The 27,122-nt window shown below is 43.7% G+C and overlaps 1 protein-coding gene across 2 annotated transcripts in view; it reads left to right on the top strand.

The window, feature by feature from the left end:
* The window catches only part of ELAPOR1 (endosome-lysosome associated apoptosis and autophagy regulator 1), an 87,560-nt gene extending 60,656 nt beyond the window's left edge, over positions 1–26,904 (top strand). The window contains exons 9-23 of one of the 2 annotated variants that reach the window (XM_081307922.1): positions 4,697–4,785; positions 8,474–8,651; positions 9,357–9,485; positions 9,858–9,948; positions 11,954–12,059; positions 12,278–12,415; positions 14,107–14,370; positions 15,961–16,134; positions 18,900–19,080; positions 19,391–19,487; positions 19,974–20,075; positions 21,743–21,869; positions 21,954–22,132; positions 22,752–22,917; positions 24,188–26,904. In XM_081307922.1, the coding sequence (XP_081164048.1) occupies positions 4,697–4,785; positions 8,474–8,651; positions 9,357–9,485; positions 9,858–9,948; positions 11,954–12,059; positions 12,278–12,415; positions 14,107–14,370; positions 15,961–16,134; positions 18,900–19,080; positions 19,391–19,487; positions 19,974–20,075; positions 21,743–21,869; positions 21,954–22,132; positions 22,752–22,917; positions 24,188–24,256 (2,090 nt within the window). In that variant the 3' untranslated portion in view covers positions 24,257–26,904. Of the gene's footprint in view, positions 1–4,696; positions 4,786–8,473; positions 8,652–9,356; positions 9,486–9,857; positions 9,949–11,953; positions 12,060–12,277; positions 12,416–14,106; positions 14,371–15,960; positions 16,135–18,899; positions 19,081–19,390; positions 19,488–19,973; positions 20,076–21,742; positions 21,870–21,953; positions 22,133–22,751; positions 22,929–24,156 lie in introns of both variants that reach the window. The other variant, XM_081307923.1, reaches the window with a different exon arrangement.
* Positions 26,905–27,122: the final 218 nt, after the last annotated feature.

The following is a 27,122-nucleotide window of genomic DNA, read 5'->3' as shown; positions in this document are numbered from 1 at the left end:
GTCTTGCCAAATAAGTGTAGTTTTCAGAGAGAACAGGAAAGTTTAGATCTTGGGGGAAGTTTTTAACTCTAAGTCTAAATTCCTGTTTTTCCACTTGAATTTCTTATTCCTCTTCACTGCTCTGCATCTATCAATGGTGGCCTTTGTTAGTATGTCTCCGGTTCCTTTTTAAGCTCAGCAATTGTGCAAGGGTTTGAATGGCAAGGTGGTTTTAGAAAACCAGCCCAGAAGTGTTTTCATAAACTCTACATAAACTATAGATACAGTAGATAAAAGGGGCATATAAATTTGTCTTTTAATATCTAACATTTTTATAGAGAGCTATTATGAAAGTGTTAAGTTTGGAACCTGAATTCTTGGAGTCTATTCTTCTGCCACCAGTTTTTCAATCTGCACCTTTGACTGGGAAGTAAGTTTTTACTCTGAAGAATGTGGTCACATTCTGGTCACCTCACCAGCTTGTGGTGCAAAGAGAGTCACATTTCTTTGAGACCCAACTCTTCCAAAGGGTCAGTGAAAGGCTGGGAAAAATGCAGAGAGTCTGATAAGAGCCTGTGATGGAACATTCATGAAGAGCTTGACAGAAGACCCATCTGAATACAAGTGCATTCTGAGTGCCTGCAAGGACTGGCTTGGTGCTACAGTTGGAGATGGTGTCTGCCCTCCAACCTGTCAAAAAGCAGAAACATGGTTATAAAACATCTAAGTATAGTAACTCTTGATAGTGCAGTAGGGGTTGGGATAGGAATGCTTGGTGTAGTGTGCAGGGGAGGCAGAAAAGGAGGGGTGTTTAGGTCTCTCTGAGAAAGAAAGAGAGGCTGCACTGGCTGAGATCTTGAAAGATGAATTGGTGATATAATGGGAGCAGGATATTTGGAATAGGAGTGTAAGCTAGGGCCACAGGCTTGGGGAACAATCCACCATGGCTGGTGATTGAGTAGAGGGAAACAGCATTCAAGGCTAAGAGGCAGGTGAGAGACAAATTAAGAAAAATTGGGGCTAGGGATGTGGCTCAGTAATTAAGCACCCCTGGGCTCAATTTCTGGTGCAAAAAAATAAAATAAAATTAGGATTTGCTAAAAAGTTGTTTTTAAAAAGTGTATCTGAGAGGGTTGGGGATGTAACTCAATTGGTAGAGTGCTTCCCTTGCATGCACAAGGCCCTGGGTTCAATCCCCAGCACCACCAAAAAAAAAAAAAAAAAAAAAAAAAGAGTCTACTTGAATGTAGAATAGTGATTACTAGAGATTGGGAAGAGTGCGACAGAGGGATTGGGGATGTGGCAGACAGATTGGGGAAGGTTGAATAACAGGTATCAAAACACACTTAGATAGGAGGAATAAGTTTTACTCTGTAGCAGGGTGAGATAACTATAGTTCCCAATAACCTATTATGTATTTTATGAAGAATGTAGATGAGAGGTTCTCAGATGTTCCAAAAACAAAGAAATGATAAGGAGATGGAAGTGCTGATTATCCTGATTTGATGGATACACATGGTATATGTATTAAAATATCGCACTGTGCTCTATAGTAGTGCAATTAGTCCATGGTAGTTAATTAAAAAAAATTAAGATTTGATCCTATCAGCAGTGGAGACTATTAAAGGACTTTAAGCCAGGGGTTGGGGGAGGGGTCGCTTGACCCTTTTGAAAGACCACTCAGGCTGCCATGTGGAGGAGGAAGAGAATGGCTGGAAGCAGAGGCCACCATTGGGAGCTTCTGCAGCAGCTGCAGTTGCTGGTATCCAGAACATAAACTAAGGTGGAGCTTATAGGGCTGAAGACTGGAGAACTCACAGGAGAGATGTTAAGGGCAAAAGTTGGACTTGAAGCATCTTTCTCATCTAAACCTAAGAGTTGACCGTTAGGATTAATTCCTCTGTGCCATGTTGAATGTCAGCAATCCATTTCCTAATAAGAATGTGGAGCTGATGAGTATGGACTCCAGAGCTAAGTGGCTAGGTTCAACCCCTGCTCCACCCCTTACTGCCTGTGACAGCTTGGGCATAATATTTGTCTGGGTCCCAGTTGATCTTACCCTTGATCTTAACCAAAAGGCCAAGAAGTGACTGTGCCTCAATTTATTTTTATCTAAAATGGGAACAAAAATAATTACATCTACCTCATAGTGTTATTATGGGGATTGATTAATGCAGATAAAGTATTTAGAAAGGGGCCTGGAATGTAGTAAGCACTGATTTTTATTAATTCCTTCTCATTAAGGCTTATTTGGATACTCCACTTTTAATATGAAAATACTCTTAGTATAGGTTACAATAATAAGTCATATGTATAGAACTTTACAATTGACACATTATCTAATTTATTATTCAGGGCATAGTGAGGGAGTAAAGAAAAGTTCAGAGAGGTTAAGGGGGTTGCCAAGTCTGAGCTGGTACCCAAGCTGGACCTTGTGTCATCAGGTCCTTGAATCCTTAGTTTTCCTTTGATAAAATGGGTCCAAGTGAGAGCATCGTACTTGTGGAAATGGGGAGAAGATACTGAAAGGAGGAAGGATATTGCGAAGAGCTGGGGCCCTCTGAGATAAACTTTGTCTTCTTACAGTTTTGCCCAAGGCCAACTCTATCCAAATCACATTGCTCCCTTAGCCAAAAAGCATCTAGGCTGATCTTTCAAACTTGATGAGTGTACCCGTTAAACACCTTGATGAAACCTGAGCTGGCAAAGTGAGGCTTATCTCAGCATTTGGGTTAATAATTTATGAAAACCATTTTAACAGTGGCTAGTGTGTAAACAGCTGGACCATTTTTGTTAAAGCCCAGAGTTAGGGCGTCAGGTTAAGCAAATATTTGACAAGCAGAGCAGGGTCTTTGTGCAGAATGCATTTTCTAACACACACCTTGTACTTTGTTAGACCCAATACACAAGATCCTGGGAACTGGAACGTTTTCAGCATCTCCCCTCAAATCTCTTCTGGCAGTCCCTGGATCCCTTATGCTAAATTGGGCCTCTTGCTTGTTAACCAAATAAATGAGCTGAGAAGACTCCAGCTGTCTCCACCAGTGGTTACCTTCTGCCCCCCCTAATAATAGGGACTGAAGAGACCAGGAAATGTGCAGTTGAGGAAACTCCCCAGTGCAGGGCAACCAGTCTGCAATTAGGAGGGTCTCTGATCTAGAAAGTCATTTGGCAAAAAGAAGGGATCAGTGGAGAAATAAGCCCTTCTCTGAAAGGGAGGGAAAGAGACTTTTAATCCTTATTAAATCTCCTGTGACAGTTTCCAAATAAAAAATAATTTGCAAACATGCGGGTAATAATCATTACTGCCATCTAATGAGTACCTACTTCCAAAGTGCCAGGCACATGCTGGCTCCAGCAAGGAAGACAGTGTTCTTCAGATGAGAGGGCTGAGGCTCAGAGAGATGAAGTAACTTGCCTAAAGTCACACAGATACTAAATAATGAAATAGGATCCAAATCTAGATCTGTCTAGCTTAAAATCTCATTCCACTATACCATGCCACCTGTCAGGTAATGTAAAGAATGAAAGAAATGTCACCATCATTAAGTGTTCACCTGCAGGGGACATAATATTCATATTAGAAGTTGTGGTAACAGCTAGGAGTATTATATACTTTTTAAAAAAATATTTATTTTTTAGTTGCAGATGAACACAATACCTTTATTTTATTTATTTTTATGTGATGGTGAGGATCGAACCCAGTGCCTCACACATGCTAGGCAAGTGTTCTACTACCGAGCCACAACCCCAGCTCCTGTAATGTGTACTTTATAAAGCAGTGGTTTTTATTCTGGAGAAAGCAAATTCGCTGGAAAAAATTTTAATTTTCATTTGCATGAATTATGCTTATTTTTCTAGATAGAAAAAGCTGTTCTTTTTTTCTCATATTTCCAAGAAAAGGTTTTTAAGTTCAAAAGAGATGAAATTGATTGCTTTAAATAAAGAAAGATTCAAAAAATAGTTGTTCATTTCCAGGGGTTCACAGGGCTGGAGCAGAACTAACAAGACAGATGGAAAATGTACAGAATAGGGTAAAGCTGGTAGATTTTCTCACTGGGTGTGGGTCAAGACTAAGGACTGTAGTAGGATGCCTGGGTTGAGGAAAGTGGAAGGAACCTTCTGTTTTAAGTGGAATTCAAGGAAATTGCAACCTTGTTTTTGAAGGACAGTGGCACTGAGAGGGGGAGATTTCAAAGGTGAAAGGCCTTCATGTTAGGCAAATGTTAAGAGAATATTCAGGGGAAGATTTTAAATAGAAGTCTAAAAGCACTGCCCTAAGCTTTACCACGTTTTACTTCAGTCCTTCAGGAGTAGAAAAACAACATCGACAGTTGGGACACTAAGGCACCTGGATTGTAGCGGGTTTCAGGGAACTTGGGCTGGTGGTGGTTAACCTGCAGGATGCCATTTCCAGCTACTTCCCTCCTTGCTGGCCTGTGACCCAGTCACTTGACCCACTGCCCCACAGTGTGGGGCCAGAGGCTTATCATAACACCCAGGAGAAGTGCAAAGGGTATCCAAGCAGGGCTTGGGAAATTGGAAACAATGCTATTGAGGCAAAGGGAAGGGTGGGCGTGCAGGATTTTCAACTTTGCACAACGTCTGTGTGGTAACGTACCCCAGGGGCTTGAGAATTGCAGGGTCATGAACAAGTGATGGAAGGGTTTTGCTTTCTTATGCAACTTCAAATATTTTTCTTATTTCGGCAAATTAGAAAAAGGATCCTCTTCCTGCAAGGTGCGCCCGGCCTGCACAGACAAAGATTATTTCTACACACACACCGCCTGTGATGCCAATGGAGAGGTGGGTTGCACAGCCTTGGAGCCCCTTAGCCCCAGGTAGACCACCTGCTGCTCCCTAGGCTTTATCAGTGTTTGAAGTTCCCATGGTCAGTGAAGCTGGTACCAGCTGAAATGCTGCGGACCTGTGCAGTGACCCCAGGAACAATCAGGGGGCAAAGCAAGACGGCTTTATTCACTTTCAGGCCAGAAACTGTTTCGCTTCATTCATTTCACGGTTTATTCCCATATGCCCTGTTTCACAAACCATTTCATTTCCTTTTGCTTGGTTTCTCCCATTTGCTTCCCCCCTCTGGGCATGCCTGCCTGTCAATGCCCGCTTACATCCTCATGGATCGTGTCAGGCTGACTCCCCAGCGCTGCTCCTGCAGGTTGGCACTGGGAATTGGTTCTCACTCCCAGGCTTGCTGGAGAATGGTTTGACTGGTTCCCTCTCTGTTGTTTCTCTTTCTCCCAGGCCTTCTGTCTCGAAAAATTCCTTTGTGCTCTGGTTGGCACTGAATCAACAAACACTTGTTGCATGCTAACTGATGTGCAGGTGGGGAATCACAGAGGACTGAGAATGGGCTCCTGCTCTCATAGAACTCATAGTCTTGTGTGGGAGGCTGAAGAGAGGAAAAAGAGAGCCTAGACAAAGGCACTGGGGGAGCCCAGAAGTGGGGCAACCAGGCCTGAAGGGCCAGATAAGCCACCCTCATGGAGGAGGCTGTTTGTTCATTTCAACAGCCAACAAATATTTATTGAGCAGCTACTGTGTGCTGGGACATTGTGCTAGGCACTAGGTACAACAAAACCAAGGCAATATCTATCTCTTATGGGGCTTAATTCTTGTTGAAGAAGGAGACAACGGGTAGACTACAATGGGTATATAATACATCAAATGGGAATAAGTGGTAGAAAGAAATAAAACTGGATTAGGAGACAGAGAATGAAAGAGGGTTGAGATGCTATTTCAGAAGAGGTAAGGATGGCCTAGGAGTGACTGAGCAGAGCTGAATGAGATGAGGGAGGACCCGTGGAACTTTGCAGGCAGAGGGTGCAGTCTGTGTGGAGGAGGCTGCTTGTGCTTGGTGAATCTGAGGACCAGCATCATTGAGGAGGGATGGACTGGAAGGTGAAACTGGGTCCATCTTAGGCTAGACGTTCTAGATAAATTGTCTGTATCCCTAAGCCAGAGCCCCTTAAGGAGACAGAATTAGGAGTCAGGAATTCTGCAGGCAGCACGAAGCATAATGCTTAGCTATTAGAATGCATCAATGTTTGCTGGCTGAAAGACAACTCTCTCTGCTAATTAAGCATGAAATAGTTTGGTCCTTAACTGAGACTGTTTTCCCGCAGTCATCTCTTACCACAAACCCTCCTCCCCATATTTGGAGCACCATTCCCTTCCCCAGAAGCCAAAAGAAAATGTCAGTCTTTGTCAGTTGAACTCTGTTCTGCTATGTCTGGTATTCTGCATGGCTGTATAAAAACCACTTTCATATTCTTGGTACCAGCCTGGCACAGTGGTACATACCTATAATCTTAGCAGCTTGGAAGGCTGAGGCAGGAGGATCATAAGTTCAAAGCCGGTCTCAGCAACTTAGCACGGCCCTAAGCTTTAGTGAGACCCTGCTTCTAAATAAAATATAAAAAAGGCTGGGGACCTGGTTCAGTGGTAAGCACCCCTGGGTTCAATTCCTAATCCTCCCACCCAATAAAGGACATTTTCTTAGTATCAATTGATTCACTTATAAAATGAGCACAATTAATCCTGATCCTCTTCTCCCCACTAGGCATAACAAGTGACTATGTGGCTGTCCTTTTTTTCCTCCTGCTCCATGCTTGCCTCTCATGGGCTCAGACCAAGGCCTTCCAGATCTATAGCACGCTCTGCTGCTTGGAGCCTGGTGTCTGCCCTTGCCTGACCACCACTGGACCTCTAGGTGCTGGGGTCAGGCCAAAGTCTGTGCTCCTGCCGCACAGCACAGCCCAAGCGTGGCATCAAGGGATTGCAGAGGCATGAGCTTTAAGGAGTGCGCATGAATATAGTGCACATCAACACAACACATGAATATTCATTCACCAGAGCGCCTAACAGAAGTCTCCTGCATGCCTCACACCCACATTGATTCTGCTCTGTCTGGTGATTTTAGTTTGTCCTCTAAATTATATTTTAAAATCCAGGGACATACCTCAAGCTGGTTCCTATGATTGCCCTGGTGATTTTTGCTGTGCTTCAGTGGTTTCTCAGGGACCAGGATGGCCAATCTCTTTGGCCACTAAATGTGCTGCTCCAAGAGATAACCCACGTCAGTTCTCCTGCCCAAACCCACCTCTCCCTGAAACTCACAGGAGAAGTGCGGGGAAGGGTAAGGTTAAGATACAGCCTGGGGTTCACGCAGCTCTTCACAGGGAGGAGGCCTGAGCTGAGCCCAGGAAAGAAGGAGGAATCCCAGGGGTCTGCACCAATGAAGACACCGGGAGCTCCTCCCTAAGACCATATATATATATATTTTTTTTTTTTTTGGTACTGGGGATTGAACCCAGGGCCTTGGTGCACACTAAGCAAGCACTCTACGCTGAGCTACACCCTCAGCCCAAGACTTTGACCCTTCTTATCTTGAACAAAAGGGACAGAGGCCTTATTCGCCCACCTTTTCACAGGGATGGTCATTTTCATCATCCCCCAGTACCATCCATCAGGGCACTATTTTGTCTGACTCTATCTGAGGGTCATGGGAAGAATGGAGCTGCCCACTTCCCCCTAACTCACCAGAAGTCTCCTGCACCCAGTGCTTCTATGAAAAGACAAGGGACGGACTTAGTGAGTGGCAGAACATGGCTTTTTGGTCCACTGACCTGTTGACTGGCTGTTCCTTTTGCTTTGACATCCCATCAACACAATGTCCATCCTTCCCACCTGGATTGTTATGTCATCACTGCCCTTGCTAGACAGTAAGCTCGTGGAGGCCAGGAGCCATGTTTCATGCATCATGGAGACACGAGGTCTGGCACATAGATGTCTCAGACTTTCTACAGATGTTTACTGAATAAGTGAAAGAGCAAAGGTGGCCAGTGGTGCATGTGCGTACTCTCAGTGACTTGGGAGGCTGAAGCAGGAAGAGGCCAGCCTTGGCACCACAGTGAGATCCTATCTCAAAATAAAAACTAAAAAGGGACAGGGTTGTAGCTCAGTGGCAGAGCACCCCGGGGTTCTATCCGCTATTGCACATACACACAAAGGCAAAGAATGTACCACTTGGAAAACAAATTGGGACATCTCAACCACCCCTTTTTACCTAGACCTTATGTAAGTCCCTGTACTCCATGTGCCTTTGTGTTCTGGGATTTTTACCAGCTGTTTTTCCTGTGGCCAGGGAAGTAGTGAGATTCTGCAGTGGAATCAGAGCTTTTTAAAAAGACAACTGGTCCCCCATTCCTTCTGTCACAAAATCCTCATTAGACACAACCCACTTCATCCAGTCAACATTCTTCCAGCAGTTATTGAACACAAACCTGTGTCAGGCTCCGAGCTAGGTGCTTAGGATAAATCGGTGACCCAACCAACTTTCCCCTCCCTGATGGAGCATTAGTTCTCATCCAGAATCCCACCCCCTCACCCTCACCCCCACTCCTGGATCCTCAAGTTAAAGTCCTAAACACCTGCTAAACCCCACACATGCTGAGCCACTCTTAATCCATCTCTGCAGACACAGCTCATGTACAAATGGGCCAAGCCGAAAATCTGTGGCGAGGACCTGGAGGGGGCGGTAAAGCTCCCTGCATCTGGTGTGAAGACCCGCTGCCCACCCTGCAACCCAGGCTTCTTCAAAACCAACAACAGCACCTGCGAGCCCTGTCCTTATGGCTCCTACTCCAACGGCTCTGGTAACCTTCTTACTGCCCTGTGTCCTATCCATTCTTATGTCCTCTGTGTGGGTGCACTGCGTGGATGCTCAGAGTAGCCAAACGCAGACTCTGCTCTTCCAAGAGAGGGAGTGAGGAGCAGGTTGCCTCTGCAGACTACGTTCAGAAAAAAAGAGGTCAGGGCTGGCCCTGTCTGTAGGTCAGAGTCAGAATTAACATTGTATCTGTGAATCTGACTCAAGCCTGAAGGGACCCAATTCTCATGACAGAAGCTTCCAGCATGTGGCAGAGATGCTAACTAGAAGGCTTGGTGTGCTGAGATGAACTTATATGCCACAGTGAAAAAAAGGAATTATGGGGATTTGTGTATCAATTGTGAATGTATTTCGAAGTAGTAATGTGACAGTGACAGTAATGTATGTGAACTACCTGTGTCAGACTGAAAGGTGCATATGCATTTTTGTGCATATGAGTTTTTTTTGAAATGAAAATTTTGGTGCACAAGGAAGATGGCTGGGATGTTGGAGGTATCAGAGGGAAGGGTCAGCATTTACATCTGAAGCTTCTAAAAGGCGTTGTCAATATGTGGTTGAGTCAGTTTGAATTAACTTTGTGCAACAGCACTTAGCAGCTGTCCTTGTCCGGCTGCCACTTGTCTGTGTGGCAGCAACTCAGGCAGGGTGGCTGCAGTCTTCTGATGAGTGATGGATCTTGTGGCTCCCCCAGATTGTGTCCACTGCCCAGCTGGGACTGAACCTGCTGTGGGATTTGAATACAAATGGTGGAACACGCTGCCGGCAAACATGGAAACAACTGTTCTCAGTGGGATCAACTTTGAATACAAGGGCCTGACAGGTAATTAACTCTCTCCTCACCATGAGCTGTCACTTCCTGCTCTCCCATAGGGTTTCTTCTAAGTTCATATTTCTTCATAATAGTGAGGTCTGAGAAAAATAAGCCAATCAGGAGAAGTATTCCCTTCAAAGTTCCCACTCCTTGTGGGCATATATTCCGTCAAAACTTAGGTTTCAGAGGCAGAAACAGCATGTACATATCCCAAAGATCTTGATGTGAGGGCTTCAGAGTCTTTACCAAAGTATCTGTATAAGCACTTTGGTTCTGGATGCCTCAAAGGACAGTGCCATTTCTCCCTTCCCCTGTCACCTGGTGCATATTTGCCCTGCACCTGAGAGCTCAGGGCGTTAACTCTCTCCTCTCATTTTCCAGGCTGGGAGGTAGCTGGTGATCACATATATACAGCTGTTGGCGCTTCAGACAATGACTTCATGATTCTCACTCTGGTTGTGCCAGGATTTAGGTGAGGACCACAAAGCCAAGAGGAAGCACCAGCCAACATGGCCACATCCGGAACCACACTCCTCAGCATGTTGTAGCTGAGAGGGCTTCTGAAGTTGAACTTCATTTCATCTTAGACATCAGTCCAGGACAGAGGGGGGCACAGTGATGGTTGGGCCAGGCTGACCTGGATGCCAACACAATTTCTTAGTTACCATCTATGCTGACTTATCTACTACTCTCTCATCTCACCTGGCTTCTCCTACCGATTGGCCACATGCTACTTGAAAATTTCTCCTCCTCACATCAGAGAGGACTTTAAAAGTCTTCTTTTTTTTTTTTTTTTTTAATGGGGCCAGAAGTTCTCATATACAATTCATCTTTATTTGGGGCAAGAAGATTGAGAGGGATTTTTCTTGTTGTTGTATTACCCTACATCCCAAAAGGAATTAGGACAATGAGCAATGTGTTTGCCATTAAGGAACAGAACCAAAAGTTCAGCAGTGTGGTATGGTATAAAGAGAACTGAACTGGAAGATAGGGCACTTGAACCCTTGAACTGTGTCAGTTGGTAGCTTTGTGAACTTGGGAAAGTCACTTTGCCTCTCCAGGCTTTAGGCTTCTGGTCTATAACATAGGCCTGTGATGCAGGACTCACTCAGGCTGCGTTGATTCTTCCAGTCCCTTAGTCAACACAACTATGTAGAAGGAGCTGGGAACCAGAGTTGCTTAGAATCCAGGCCAATGGCTGAAGCCTAAAGAAAAGTCATAAATGGGTTTTCAAAGCCAAAGTGAACTCTTCTGCCCACGAGTGCTTCAAAGTTGAGGTGGAATCATTGAATGGACCCCCCTATTGCCAATTTGACTTCTCCATCCCTCCTTGGAAGCCTCTGCTTTCCATTCCTGGGATGAAGTTAAGCCAATGGCAATTGCTCAAAGGGTATTAGTTTCACTTCTTTTAACCCACAGTATCCAGATATATCTTGTGTTTGTAAGATGAGCAAACTTAAAGCTTGGTGGGATAACATTCTAAAAAGTATTTTCCAATTTGAAACTCCAATTATAATATGTTAATAAACTTTGTTACTATAACAAAATACCTGACATAATAAACTTCAAAAAAAGGAAGGATCTATTTTGGCTCACAATGTCAGAGCTTCTAGTCTATGAATCAGTTGGCCCTGTTGTTTTGGATTTGTGATAAGGCACATATCATGTTGGGGATTGTGTGGTGGAGCAACCTGCTCACCTCATGGTGGCTGTGAAGCAAAAAGAAAGAGAAAAGGGGGCTAGGATCCCAATATCCCTATCAAGGGCATGTCCCCAGTGATCTAACTCCTTCCCACTAGATCCTACCTCTTAAAGGGTCCACCGTCTCCCAATAGCATCATGGGGAAGGAACCTAGCCTTTGGAGATGTGTATCATAGTATCATAGTAGGTGCTTCCTCACCTTCAACCCCAAACCACTTGAGCATGGCTCTTGCTTTCCCCAAAGAAGAACGAGCTTGAGAACTTTACTGAAGAGCTCAAATTCTGCTCATTTAAGCCAGGCAAAGCTGAGTAAATGTAGATAGCTTACACCTTATGATAGTGGCACTTCTCAAACTTTAACATGCTTTCAAACCATCTGGGAATCCCGTTAACATTCTGATTCTGATTAAGTGGGCCCAGGGAGGAGCCTGATGAGGTTCTGCTATTGATTCTAATGAACTCTCTGAGCTGGTGATGCTCCTGGTCTACAGATCACCTCTGCATTTCATAAGGCACATCCGCATTTGTTATGCCTTTGGAAGTCACTACAATGATGAGAGGTAGATAAGAAAGATATTATCACTCCACTTTACAGTGGAGGAAATGACAATTTGGCTAAGTCGAGGTCACAAAGCTTGGGTGGCAAAACAGTTCAAGCTCTTTCCAACACACTCAGAACCTAATCCTGTCCCTCGGTTGATCCCTTGCGGCTTCCTGAGCTTTCAATAAGTACTGCCTGGCCTCTGGAACTGACCTTTGATTTCTGCCCCCACAGATCTCCACAGTCAGTAATGGCAGACACAGAGAATAAAGAGGTGGCCAGGATCACATTTGTCTTTGAGACCATCTGTTCCGTGAACTGTGAGCTCTACTTTATGGTGGTACGTTTTCCTTTCTGTGGGGCTTCCAGGGCAGGGTTGACCCCCATCTGTCCCAGTTAACATAATGGACACGTGCTCAGAGTGATCCCACAAGAGGAAGGGCCCAGAATGACCATCAGGGTTTGACCAACTGTGATTGGCTCTGGGGTGGCAGTGGTAGGAGCACCCTCTTCTGCTCTAGCCAGCACGTCCTCCTCACTTTTATGCCCTGGGCTCAGGGCATGAATTCTAGAACCAACACTCCTGTGGAAACGTGGAAAGGCTCCAAAGGCAAACAGTCCTACACCTACACCATCGAGGAGAATGCCACCATGAGCTTCACCTGGGCCTTCCAGAGGACCACTCTCCATGAGACTGTGAGTCCCACCCCTTCCACCTACCCCCGCATCCCAGAAGAGACCTCTGAACCCAGGGGGATTCCTGGCATGTGCTCCATATGAGTCTGAGGTTCAGAATCCAAGGCTGATGGCCTAGTGCAGGCCTCTGAGGATCGCGTGGCCTATATAAATGATTTTTCAGAGAAAATGACCAATGAGCACCTTCAATCACCTATCTGTCCTCCAGCCCCTGCCCAGGGTAGAGCCAGGGTGGTGTTTTTAATAATAACAACTTTGGTTTATTTTCTTAATTAAAAGTAATATAGTGGGGCTGGATTGTAGCTCAGTGGTAGAGTGCTTGCCTCACACACATAAGGCCCTGGGTTCGTTCCTCAGCACCACATAAAAATAAACAAATCAAAATAAAGATATTGTGTCCATTTATAATTTTAAAAATTTTTTTTAATTTATTTTTTTTTTTTTGAGAATTTTTAATATTTATTTTTTAGTTCTCGGCGGACACAACATCTTTGTTGGTATGTGGTGCTGAGGATAGAACCCGGGTCGCACGCATGCCAGGCGAGCGTGCTACCGCTTGAGCCACATCCCCAGCCCCTAAAAAAATTTTAAAGTAATACAGTAATGCAGAAAACTTAGAAAATAGAAATCAGCATGAAGAAGAAATAAGATCAATCAAAATCCTACTACTCAGAGATAACTCAGTTAACATCTAAAATATCTCCTATAATCTTTTTTTCAGATTTAAATTTTTTATTTCTATCACCTAAAGTTTTCAAATTACCTAAGAAAACTTTAATTTTCTAAGTCAAGAAAGTCTGCTAATAGGGGCCGGGGCTGTGGCTCAGTTAGCATGCGTGAGGCACTGGGTTTGATCCCTGGCACTACATATAATAAACAAATAAAATAAAGGTATTGTGTCCATCTACAACTATAAAAATATTTTTAGAAAATAAGAAGAAAGTCTGCTAATATATTTTAAAAGCATTTTCAATCATGCTTTGTTTATCAGAAAACCATATTTCCAATGTTGCCTGATTAGTAAACATATTAATAGAATACTTTTTTATACCAAAGCTTTTTACTTAGAAACACATTCAAATGTAATTTCCATTGCTTTTACAAAACCAAATTAGGTTCTTCTTCTTCTTTTTTTTTTTTTTTGGCACTAGGGATTGAACTCAGGGGCACTCAACTGGTGAGCCACATCCCCAGCCCTATTTTGTATTTTCATTAGAGACAGGGTCTCACTGAATTGCTTAGCATCTCGCCTTTACTGAGGCTGGCTTTGAACTCAACCATCCTCCTGCCTCAGCCTCCTGAGCTGCTGGGATTATAGGCGTGTGCCACCATACCTGGCTTGAGTTTTTTAATTGGTTCTTTTTAGATATACATGACAGTAGATTGCTATATAGTATTTATTTCTCTAAAACATTTTTTTAATAAAGAACAGCCATTTTCATATAACAATATCTATTGTGTATTTCCCCAATGGTATTCAGTATTCTTTCACATAACTTAAAATGGGTCAGTCTTGTTTTAAAATGACACAAAATTCACTTAAGCACCACAACCAAGTGAATGAAAAGAACAGATTGCTTTTAAGAGTTTTCCCAAGCATTATAGGATAAGACATCAAGAAATACTTGGCTATCCATTGTTGCTACTGTCTTCATCCTTCACCCTTTCCCCTCTTATTTCCTTGTCTCCAGGGCAGAAAGTACACCAATGATGTTGCCAAGATCTACTCCATCAATATCACCAATGTCATGGATGGGGTGGCCTCCTACTGCCGCCCCTGTGCCCTAGAAGCCTCTGACATAGGCTCCTCCTGCACCTCTTGTCCTGCTGGTTACTATATTGACCGAGATTCTGGAACCTGCCATTCCTGCCCCACAAACACAATCCTGAAAGTCCACCAGCCTTATGGTGCCCAGGCCTGCATGTCCTGTGGTCCAGGGACCAAGAGCAATCAGGTGCATGCAGTCCTCCATGCATTCTAATCTTGGGCCTCTGGTTAGATGACCTCAGAGGGTGCTGGGTCCTGGATGGGGTTCTAGTGGGTCTAATACCCAAGTGCTCCTCTTAACACATTCCCAGGTTGGAGTCCTGGTTGTGTCTGTAGGTGGTGAGTTCTTGGTAGTAGGGCTGATTTCCCTCAGTCATGGACAAGTTTTGTCTTCAGTTGATGGGTAAAGAAGATGGGTGACAATCTCATTCAGAGAGTTATTTCATATGTGCAGAGACCAGAAGGAAGAGCAATAGTAGGGCCTGGAGCCTAGTCCAATCTAGCCTGTTTTCATGGGAGGTTGTCCCCTCTCTCCTGGGAAGGTAACCCAAACTTTCCTGGGACAAATAGTTAATTGGTTTTATTAACTCCTATCCCAGTGGCTTCTCAGCTTTACAAGTGTAAAGATTCCTCTCAAACATATCAAAACAGTGCTATTGCCTATATGTACTTTCTGCATCCAAGAAAGTAATACAACTAAAAGTTCTTAGATAATCATTAATGCTTTTAAATGAATTTTTGTGTTTTACTAATCACAACCTCACAGACATACATCCATAAGATGTTATTTATCTGTTCTGTAAACATCACTTGGTTTAGTTGCAAAGTAAGTACAAAGAGTCTAAGGGCCCTCGTGACATCTTTTTGTACCCAGGACTTTTATCATAACTTTCTTTCCTTGGAGTTTCCTCTGTGGCTGTGAGAGGGAATGACAGTGTGTAAGGCCATGACTGAATGAGAGCAAGGATCGGGAAGTAATTCCCTCTTCTGAGTTTAATTTCCTACAGAGGAATAGGAAGCAAGGTTCAGTGAGTTTTAAATGTATAGGAGGGTGTTATGTATCAGGGGAAGAATTGCAGCTTCTTTCTTGCCATCCTGAACACCCTATTCTAGTTAGTACTGCATTGCAGGGCTGGGGCTATAGCTCAGAGGTAGATTGCTTGCCCAGCATGTGTGATGTCCTGGATTCAACCCCCAGTGTTGAAAAAAAAAAAAAAACAGAGAGATTGTCCAAGAAATACTGATATTTGTTTGAGAATAACAGAGAATCATAACAGGGATATGCTATAATAAACTATGGGCATAGACAAAGAATTTGAGACAAAGCGAAAATTTTAAAGACAAAAATGAGAAGGATTACATCATATTTTTTGGGACAGTAATCTTTGACTATAATGATGAGTAACAACAGTGGCATTAGTCCAAGGTTGAACAGACAGTTGCAGGACAGATGTCCTTGTACATTTTGGATAGTTTGTGGTGCAAGCTGGTGGTTCTGGCAGAGTGCTTTGTGAAAACTAATATCAGGCAATCATGCATAAGAACCTTCCTTCAGGCTTATATCATCATATATGATTGAGTAGAAAGATGTATGTAAATCTCATGAGTATCAGTTTTGTTTGCCTCTTTTAATATCTGTCCCAAATCCTTTCTTCCTTCTCTTTCACCCTATTTGAGCTGGACCATTCTGGGGAAAGTCTGCTCTTCCCCACTGGGGCCCCTCAAAGGGGTGATACTGTATGACCAACCAGCCTGACCCATTCCTTCTCCCCACCAGATCCATTCTCTCTGCTACAATGATTGCACCTTCTCACGCACCACTCCATCCAGGATTTTCAACTACAACTTCTCAGATTTGGCAAACACCCTCTCCCTGTCTGGAGGGCCAAGCTTCACTTCAAAGGGGTTGAAATATTTTCATCACTTTACCCTGAGTATCTGTGGAAACCAGGTATGGTATGCAAGTTGACAGTGTGAGAATTGAAAAAGGGAAACTAGTGATAGGAGGCCAGAGACAGGACACAGGAGAAAAGCTAGAAAACCTTCAGGCAGCCAGAGATTGAGGAGGTAAAAAGGGTCTAAATAATTATAACTCCCCCTTTTCTCCCTGAAATTAAATCATCTGGATGATAAACATTTAGGAAAATAAAAAAATGTTTTAAGTAAGGTGTTTATTGACTGACCTGATCTTGTTTTTCCCTCAGAGTGAGTACAAGTTGAGCATTCCTAAACATATTGAGAAAGTATTAAGATTCTGGAACATTTTAGATGCTGGATTTTCAGATTAGAGATGCTCAACTGATAAAGTCTATGAAAATATTCTAAAATCTGAAAAACTCTAGAAACAGAAACAGTTCTGGCCTCAAACCCAAGGTAGGCTGAGGTGGGAGGATCACTTGAGCCCAGGAGTTCAAGGTTAGACTGGGTAACATAGCAAGACCAAAAGAGAGAGGGGGGGGGAGGAAGGAGAGAAAGGAAGGCAGGGAGGAGAGAAAGGAAGGGAAGGAGGAGAAAGAGGAAGGAAGGGAGGGAGGGAGAGAAGGAAAAGAAAGAAGGAAAAAAGAAAGAGAAAGGGGGCTGGGGATATGACTTAATGGTAGAGTGCATGCCAGCTTATTCAAAGCCCTGGATTCAATCCCCAGCATCACCAGGAAAAAAAAAAAAAAAGAAAAAAAAAAAAAAACAGTCTTTGATCCCCAGCATCAAAAAGAAAAAGAAAAATCTTCATTAATTATTGCACTTGTCACTTGTTTTCTAGAGACTGGAAAATAAGCTGTCCCTAGTTCATCTACATATTTCTTTGCTGACAGTACAAAAGAAAATAACATGAAAGCTTTTATAAATAAAGAATGGGACCTTCAGTCATTTCATGCTGCTGCAAATATTTTGGATCCAAAATCCAAAGTCAGAAAGAAATGTAAAGGGAGAGCCCACCACTACTGCCCTTGACTAATTACATACAAGCCATGATTAGCAGTGGGAAGTTCAGAAAGCTCATTCCAATATCATAAAATAGAAAGCATCCAGGACACTGAGGCTGCGACTGTGGTGGGGAGGCCTTTGCATCTCACAGCTGATACTCTTTCTGTGCACCATGCAGAAGAGCATGTGTGTGTCTGCAAAGGGCATGTCAAAATAAAGGAATCTATGAAAGATTAGAGATGGGTATCTGTCCCGGTTTTAGAAATCTTTGAAGAGTTAAAGTGAAGCCTCAGAAATAACAGGTAGTAGAAACTCAGCAAATGAGACTGATGAAAGCAAACCCCATGTAGCAAGTTTCAGTCCACGGGGTGGGGGAGTGGGGAATTTGAAGAAGTATGTCTTTTTTTCTTCCTTGATTCCTTTGTTCTTTTCAAAAATGCTATGTACAGTGACACTATAGATCTTCACTTCAAGGAAAAAGTAACTCTGTTTTATTATAATGTAAAGGTTGCTTTCTGTTTTAAAGCCTTCATCTATTTCTTATAATCTAGAAAACAAAAGATGCCAGATTTAGCTCTATTTGTAATAAAACTTACAACATTGAAAATGTTATGTTCTAAATATTTAGTCCACTTAATTTAAAACACTGAGTAAATGATTTCACATTAGCAAATAGGTTATTTGTTGATATTCCATAAACTTAATATCCTCAGAAGAATATTTCAGTATTTCCTCTAAAATCCCAATAACAGAATCTCAACTCCTATCCTCTTCCAGATTTCTACAGAGGGAGGTGTTTTTTGTTCATTTGTTTGTTTTAGTCACCGATGGACCTTTTATTTTTATTTATTTATATGTGGTGCTAAGAATTGAACCTAGTACCTTGTACATGCTAGACAAGTGCTCTTCCACTGAGCTACAACCCCAGCCCCAGAGTGAGGTTCTTAAAGACTGAAAGTGAAGCAAACTTCCTTCTCTTGGGACATGTTTTCTTGGAAAAATGGAAGGGGTTCTGCCTAGCAGGGTGTCAGGCACAGTGGCACACACCTGTAATCTCAGGGAATTGGGTGGCAGAGGCAGAAGGATTACAAGTCTGAGACCAACCTGGGCAACTTAGTGAGACCCTGTTGATAAATCAATAAATAGGACTGTGGATGTAGCTCAGTTGTAGAGAGCCCATGGGTTCAATTCCCAGTACCAGGGCAGAAGGGAGAGGCGAAGGAAGGGATACTAACTGTCCTCAGATACCCTGCCTCAAGGAAGGAAGGGAGCTGGTTGTGGAGTCTGATTTAATACCTGGGAGACTCTGGAAAGTGCTTCTGAGACAAACATGAGACAAACCACAGCAGCATAGGAGAGCTAGAAGGAATGTGAACCAGAAAAAAACAGTCAAATAAATTTCTCTGGCTTTCAGGACCAGTTATATATTTCAGTTTCTGTCTAGAAAATGGATAAGGAAGACCGACCCTTCATTAATGGGCTGGTAGGTTAGAACTCCAAATCATCCTGTCTTGCTCATGTAGTTCCTCCCTATGGTGACTCCAAGGAAATAAAAAGCTGGGGACCCCCTGGGCCAGAGTTCAAAAAATGGGACACAAAGGCCCTATTTTTAACTTTTTTTTTTTCTTTCTTCTTAGTCTATCTTGTTATTAGACCTGGGATGAATCATCCACTGCAATGTACCATTGGAAGCCTGAACTTTTAGATGTCAAAAACTGTTCCCTGTTCTTTTTTGGGAATTTCTCTGTGACCATTAGCTTTTTCCCATCTTACTCCCTGTATCCCACACACCAGGGTAAGAAAATGTCTGTGTGCACTGACAATGTCACTGACCTCCGAATTCCTGAGGGCGAGTCAGGTTTCTCCAAATCCATCACAGCCTACATCTGCCAAGCAGTCATCATTCCTCCAGAGGTGACAGGTTATAAGGCCGGGGTGTCCTCACAGCCTGTCAGTCTTGCTGATCGACTTGTTGGTGAGTAATTCAGCTGCTCCAGGCTTGCTTGAGTGTGTATGTGTGTGCACGCGCAATTGCATGCATGTTTGAAGTTGCCAAGCTAGAAGATAAATGTCCCCATGCGAAGAGCCCAATTTCCTGACCTCTCTATTCCATCCTGTGTGCCAAGTGCCACTGGGAACTCTGATAAACCTTTAGGTCACTTTTTCATGAGCTACTTGGGGATGCTATGAGATGGAGTAAATTTGGATGTTGACAGGTATTGAAAGTGAGGTGTTTGCTAGCTAATGCTACTAGTGAGAACTAATTAGGAACTCTAATCTGGCAGGAGTGTCAACAGATATGACAATGGATGGAATCACCTCCCCAGCTGAACTTTTCCACCCGGAAACTTCAGGAATACCGGATGTGATCTTCTTTTTTAGGTGAAGATGAAAGACCAGGCTAATACAAGTGAACCTAGGAGTTGTCCACAATTCCTGTTGTAACCCTCTAGCTACCTCCTACTTATCAAACCAGAACTTGTCTGAGATCTAGCAGATCTGCATAGTCATGGAATAAATGCTGGTTGTTCTCTGGTCCCAGCTTCTTGGGTATTATTAGGGGATCTGCCCTAGAAGCAGGGGAAAATACTGGAAGATTCGCAGCAAACTTCTCTTCTAGCCTAAGGAGGCCCCAGTGACTGCTAGCCTTCCCTCTCTTAGCTGGTGCATTTCCACATAGACTAGATCCTCCTGGTTCCCCTTTTCACCATATATAGCCCAATGCCTATGCACTCCCTTTGTGTTAGGCCTGAGCCCAAGTCATGACTTGCCCAGCCAGGGACTCATTCCCTGTTGATTTCACTTAATGGCTCTCTAATAACACGGTGGAGTGACTCTTTCCCCTATGGGGGCTGGCTTTCTCTGCAGGTCCAATGATGTCACCCAGTCTTGCAGTTCTGGAAGATCAACCACTATCCGCATCAGATGTAATCCATCGAAACCTTCCTCTGGAAGCCTGTTACTGCCAAGGTAATCCCGACAAAGGGATGTAACAAAGGCTACAGCCTCCCTTCCTTGGACTCATTCCATCTCAAGAGCCAGAGACTACTGAAAAAGGAGAAAATAGTTTGAGACCCATTAATGGACTTTGGGGGGGGCATAAGCATAGGCTCTACTCCTCAATCTTTAAATCACAAGAATGGGGCAGAAGGAAGAGTCAAAACTACCCTCACATTCCCAGACCATTATGGTGGCAGCTACATATATAGTACAGCAGCTAACACCTCTTTGAGAATTAGATTTGAATGAGTAACTCTACTTACTAGTTATATAACATAAATGAATACATTTCTTATCATCTCTAGGCCTGTTTTTCCTTATCTGTAAAATGGACATACTGAATTCCCTCAGGGAGTTGTTTGAGGATTAATCGAAGCAATGAGACTTTAGGACTTCTCTTAAAGTCTGATCATGATTAAGAATAGTAAAATTTTAGCTCAGTTGTAGAGTGCTTGCCTAGCACATGTGAGGCCCTGGGTTCAATCCTCAGAAGCACATAAAGATAAATAAATAAAAAATAGAGTATTGTGTCCATCTACAACCATAAAAATAAAAAATAAAAAGTTTAGGAATCCTAGGAATCTCTCTCAACCAAAAGACACAATTCTGAGTTTAATAGCTGAATACACTGGATGATGAACTTCCAAACTAATATGACCACAGGATACCACTCCCTCCTTTTATTCCCCTACACATTGCCAACTAATGTCTTGGTGGGTATTGGTGTCTTGAGGAGCACAGTGGGGAAATGTTGCTCCAAAATCACTGATCATGTAGCTGAAGAGCAAAGCAGGACAGCTTGATCCACCAATGGTGTTAGAGTGTGAAATCACTGTTCTTGCCATTGTAGACATCATTATAAAGTACAAAGCAGATATCCATTCCCAAACTCCACCCCAACTCTGACCCCCAGCCCCCAGGAAGCTGCATCAAAGTGGCTATTGCAAAATTTCACCTGTTCATAGGGAAGACAGGAGCCATGGAGAAATTGATGGGGCAACCATGCTAGAGCTCAGACAAGTTAAATTATATCTGATGTCAGCAGAAACATGAATGGGCAGAGAATGGGGAGCCCAGTGGAGGCCTGGGAGGCCTCTTATTATCAGGGAAATTGAAGATCAAAACCTTAGTTAAGGTTGGGTGTGGTGGTGCATGCCTGTAATCCCAAGGACTCTGGAGGCTGAGGCAGGAAGATCACAAGTTTGATCCTTAGCAACTTAGTGAGGCCCTCAGTAACTTAATTAGACCCCGACTCAAAATAAAAAATAAAAAGGGGTGGGGATGTAGCTCAGTGGTAAAGCACCCCTGGGTTCAATCTCTGTAACATACAAACAAACAAAAAATCTGAGTTAAGAACCAGTGGGGAGGGGGCTGGGGTTGTGGCTCAGTAGAGGGCACTTGCCTCACATGTATGATCCTCAGCACCATATAAAAATAAACAAACAAAATAAAGATAGTGTGTCCATCTATAACAAAAAACCAAAACAACAACAACAACTGCAAAAAAAAAAAAAAAAAACCCAATGGGGAGGATTCTGGAGGCAGTTTATACAGAGAGAGGATAAGAATTGGGCAAATGACAGAACAGGCCACCAGAGCAGCAAGCAAGAGCTCAGGTCTCCTTTCTGCTTTGCTAGCATGTGCTCTGATGGGACCTGCGATGGCTGTAACTTCCACTTCCTGTGGGAGAGTGTGGCTGCTTGTCCACTGTGCTCGGCTGCCGACTACCACACTTTCGTCAGCAGCTGTGTCGCTGGGATCCAGGTAGGTTGCCCTCTGACTGGGAACTTCCCAGGACTGAAAGGAATGTGGGATCTGAGAGCCTTGCCTTGCTTTTCTCCCCAACAGAAGACTACTTACATGTGGCGAGAACCAAAGTTATGCTTCCGTGGCATCTCCCTGCCTGAGCAGAGAGTCACCATCTGCAAAACAATAGATTTCTGGCTGAAAGTGGGCATCTCTGCAGGCACTTGTACTGCCATCCTACTGACTGTCTTAACTTGCTACTTTTGGAAAAAGAATCAAAAGTAAGTGATGGGGTATTGGAGCTTGAGACTGGGCAGGGTCGGATCACTGAGCAGAGCATAAGTTAATTGGGGCTTTCTTTGAAGTTGGCCATAGACCCTGTGACTCTATCCAGAGATGATCAAGCCACCTATCCAGTGTATTCTTTGCTTATCTTCACTTCTAAATAGGGACAGTACCATCTGGCAGTCTATAAATGACTGCAGGATTCTCAAAAAAAAAAAAAAAAAAAGCAAAGAGTGTCCCTTGGGCTGGGGGTGTTAGCTCAATGGTAGAGCAGTTCCCGAACCTGCAAGAGAACCTGGGTTTGATCCCCAGCATCAAAGAGAGAGAGAGAGAGAGTCTTAAATTTGTTTTTATTAAAAATAATACACATAATGACTTGATGGCTTCAATATACCCATTAAGCTTTGAGATCCAAAGAATAGCCACCCTTAAAGAAAAAAGGTCACTGAACTAATAATGAGCCAAGACTCCTTCCGTACACCCAGCCCTGACACTATTTTGCCATGTTTCCATCTATATGTCATGGGGAGTAACTGTTTACAGCCGAGCCGCTCTCCTTTCTTCCCCATTATTCACACATTCTGGTATCTTGCCTCCCCCACTCCCGTTTCATAGGCTAGAATACAAGTACTCCAAACTGGTGATGAACACTACCCTCAAGGACTGTGACCTGCCAGCAGCTGACAGCTGTGCCATCATGGAAGGCGAGGATGTAGAAGATGACCTTATCTTTACCAGCAAGAAGTCACTCTTTGGGAAGATCAAATCATTTACCTCCAAGGTAGGGGACCAGTGCACTAAGGCCAGCCTGAAGGGCTGGAGAAGACGCCACTCTTATTGACCCTGCAGGGACCACTACTCTGCTCCCAGCTCCCTCTGCCATTCTATTCCCCACTCAAAAACCCTGCCTTCTGCCTCCTGTGTTTGATACCAGTACTCTTTTCCCTGGTGCCCAAGTCTACTGTTGACCAGGCTCCTTCTCCCACAACATATACTCCAGTTGGTGAACTGTTTGGGCCTTTTAACTTCCAGAAGGAGTACTGAACCATCCATATTTTAAGAATCATCCCCCAACCATTTTTTTTGGAGGGGAGAAGAGTCCATCTCTAGGACTAGCTTCTGACAGAAGCGAGGCTCTCCTCTAACCAGTGGAGGGTGCTGTCCCCCAGGTGTCTGGGCCCAGTCCTGTAGGGGCTGAGTCATAGCTAAGTCTGAGCTGTTCACCACCCAGCAGTTCTGAGCTGGGAGGGTTGACACTGTGTGGGCGGGTGAGTGAGTGTGGAGCTCATAAATGCAATACAGACACCACTGTCGCTGGGCGTGGGGCCAGCAGAAAGCATCCAAGCAACTCCTCCAGGGAGTGCTACTGCAGCCCCACTCTGCGAGAAAGCACACCTGAACACTGCCCAGAACCAGTTCATCCAAACATGTGTGGGTGGGGAGAGTGGTAAGGGGGAGGAGAGGACAGGCAGGATGGTGAAGAAAGATGGCAAGTGTTTAGATTGCTGAATCCTGATCCCATTGTGCTGACCTGCCATAGTGACACCCTTGGTCTCCTTAAACCTTGACTTTTTTTTTTTTTTAAACCAATGGGAGAACAGTTCCACCAAGATTCCTTGAGTCAATCTGAGACTACTAGAATTCATCAAAGATGTAAAGTGGGGAGCCATGTAATTCCAGCAAGGTGGGAAGCAGAAGCAAGAGGATCACAAGTTCAAGGCCAGCCCAGGCAACTTGGCAAGACCGTGTCTCAAAAATAAAAAATGGAAAGGGCTGGGGATATAGTCAGTGGTAGAGCCCACTGGGTTCAATCCCCAGTATAGGGCTGAGTGGGTAGTGGGAAGCAGGGGATTTTAAAGGTTTTTCTTATTTGCTGAGCCTGATTGGAGCAAAAACAGGGGGTATCTCATCTCTATATTTCCACAAAATCACCGAAAACAGGAGTTCCATAAGGGTTCCTTCTGTCACCTATTTTCCATTTCTCTTCTTTGTCCTCTAAACTTGCCCCCAACCTATGCAGCAGCCAGCTCCTGTCACCATCTCTCTTTCAGAGGACTCCTGACGGATTTGACTCAGTGCCATTGAAGACATCCTCAGGAGGCCCAGACATGGACCTGTGAGGGGTGTCACCCTGCCTCACCTGCCTCCTCACTTTGGCACATCACCTAGCAAGCCTGAGGCAATTTGGGTGCCAGCATCCTGCAATATCCACTGCTGGAAATCTCTTCATTGTGGCCTTATCAGAAAAGTTTGAATTTCAGATCTTTTTTTTTTTTTTTTATAGAGTACCCAAACCTTCCTTTCTGCTTGCCTCAAACCTGCCAAATATACCCACACTTTGTTTGTATATTATTCCCTTGCTTGCATCTTGTTTCCTAAACCGGCACAGCCAAGGAAGCTGTCATAGCCTCATCTGCCCATCATTCTTGTAACTCTAGAGTGAAAAGATTTCTCCTCTTCTTAAGTATAAGAATGACTCCTTCTGTCCTCTTAAGGGCAGAGACAGCTGGGAGTCTTCCTGATCATATGCCCTCAGCTCATGATCTCTTTAGGGGAGAGGCTGAGTAGGGGGGGGTGTCTAGGTTCTCTGGTAGATGATCTTCATGGTAGCCTGAATCAATTTTTTTCCTGAATAACCAGCTCAGAATGAGGGTAATGGATAGTCCTAGGCCAAGGTGAGTAAGGCCTGCATAAGAAGAGGCTTGAGAAGCACAAAGACAGGCAGTAAGGAAGGGTTTTGTTTTGTTTTGTTTTATAACTAGGTACCTCATTTTCTTTAGTAATAAATATTCTCACAGAAGCCAAAGGAAAAAAGTTTATCAAGTAAATACCCAGAGCCCTCGTGGATCTATTCTCTGCCCTCCCTCCTTTTTTTCTTTTTTTCTTTACACACACACATACACACACACACACACACACACACACACACACACACATCCCACCATCTCCTTATGACACTAAAGAGAACCAGGTAAGCCCCAAACCCCTATGTCTAGCCTTATCCTCTATTGGCTTTTATCGACATAGCAAACTCTTGCCAGTGAGGACAGTTTCCATCCTTGGGCACCCTATCCTTGGGGCCATATTCCAGGACAGGTAAAAGAATATAGGAGGCCAAGGTGTTAATGTGGCATCCCAGGGATTACATCCCACAATGGCATGGACATGAGGTGGCCATAATGTGTGCTTCTGACTTATCTGCTCAGCCACAAAATCCAGTAACTCCTAGGCTAGCCAGAAAGGGAATCAGAACCCCCACAATAGAACCAGACTGGTCTTCAAGGAGGGAAGACTAGGGGAGTCTAAAAAAAAGATGTGCACCAAACTGGAATGCTTCTCATTTCTTTTATGCAATAAAAAGCTAAAAGGACTTTTGGCAACACACCCTTTGAACAGTTAATAGAGTGGATGAACTCTGCCCAGTTCCCACTTTTACACAACTATAATCAATGAACTTGAATGGTAAAACCAGAGCAAAACTTTCAATTATCTTTTTCTTTCTACAACTTTCCTCCTGGCAATTCTCCCTCCCTTACAATCAGGCCTGCACAACCATCCCAAGCCCCAGTTGCCCATGATTTGTACCTGTGCCCTTTCTGCAGTGGTCATATGGTGAACAGATAGTATTAGAATGGAGTGTTTTGTGTGCTACTAAGTGGTTTGCTCATTTTATTAGCCACAGCCTCCCTGACAATAGTCTAATGAGAGTCTGTGAGAAGTGGAGCTAGGCCGTTGATAGCATCTGTGGTGGCAGGGAGTCCCTTTGACTCAATATATCTAGCTTTTCTTGGGCAGAGCCACAGTCTCCCTCCTGTTGTGGGAGTCAGGCTTTCAGAACCTGAAGCCATACTAGAAGTCCCCCATGGATGCACATAGACTCCAGTCTTCTGTAGCTTCAGCAGCAGCAACTGGGCATCTTTGCTTCCCACTGAATAACTGCCTCTTGTAACAGGGGCCACAGTTGGTCCTCCAGCTGTTCTGTAAGGACTGCAAAAAAGTATACCCCTTTGACTTCTTTATTGTGGCCTACTGACACCGGATGCCCTCAGAGTAACCTCAAACTCCACTCATTTAGTTATAGCACTTTAAGGATCTCCTTTTTACTTCCCATTACTGGGCTGATTTCCACCGGAAGGGGTCACCTTTTGCTCCCCTGGCAACATAGATACTCCAGATATTTTAAATACAGATTTATTGAGATTTAATCTACATATTATATAATTTTCCCATTTAAAATATACAATTCTGTGGCTTTTTGTATATTCATAGAGTTGCATGTATTTTTTTTCCTGCAGTTCTGGGGATGAAACCCAGGGCCTCTCACATGTGGGGCAAGTGAGTGACACCCCAGCCTTGTACATTCATTTCAGAACAGACACATAGTAGATCCGTTATGGGGGGAAAGGCTTTAGTCCTTGACCCAGAGTGGTTTTCACAAGCTATTGGGGGAGAGTGTGTGGCTCAGGAGATAAAATATTTAGATCCTGTTTGGTCACCTAGAGTCCTGGCACCCATAACTAACTTTCATCCTGTAGCTATCACCTGTATTTATTTAGCTGGGAATACCAATGAAGATTGTGGTGTATCCAAGGACCAGGGGATTTCTTATGCCAACAAAAGAAAAATTTTTTTTTAGTCTGACTCTACATTAAAGATAAGACTGACTATATTTATACAGCAGAGACTTTGTAACAGATTTTTCAGCTTTGTGAAATCAAATTTTTGTCTCATCAGGAATGGTTGGATTTCCTTTTTATTCTGTACTCTAAGCATTTATAGTTTGTTAGGGGATGGGTAATGCATGCCACATTTTTTGTGTGAAATAAAAACATGCCTTTTGAGTTGTTTTTCTAGAACATAGATGGTGGTTGGATGGTTGAAGGGGAAGTGGTAAGTGTCCTAAACAGAAGAGGAGAAGGAGACAGAAATGAGCACAGACTTCAGAGCACCACAGACCCAATTTAGAAGCCTCTTACTACCTGTTTA

The sequence above is a fragment of the Spermophilus citellus genome (genome assembly GCF_964194105.1).
Source record: "Spermophilus citellus genome assembly, chromosome: 9".
Lineage (NCBI taxonomy): Eukaryota > Metazoa > Chordata > Mammalia > Rodentia > Sciuridae > Spermophilus > Spermophilus citellus.
This window is presented reverse-complemented; position numbering and strand designations above follow the sequence as displayed.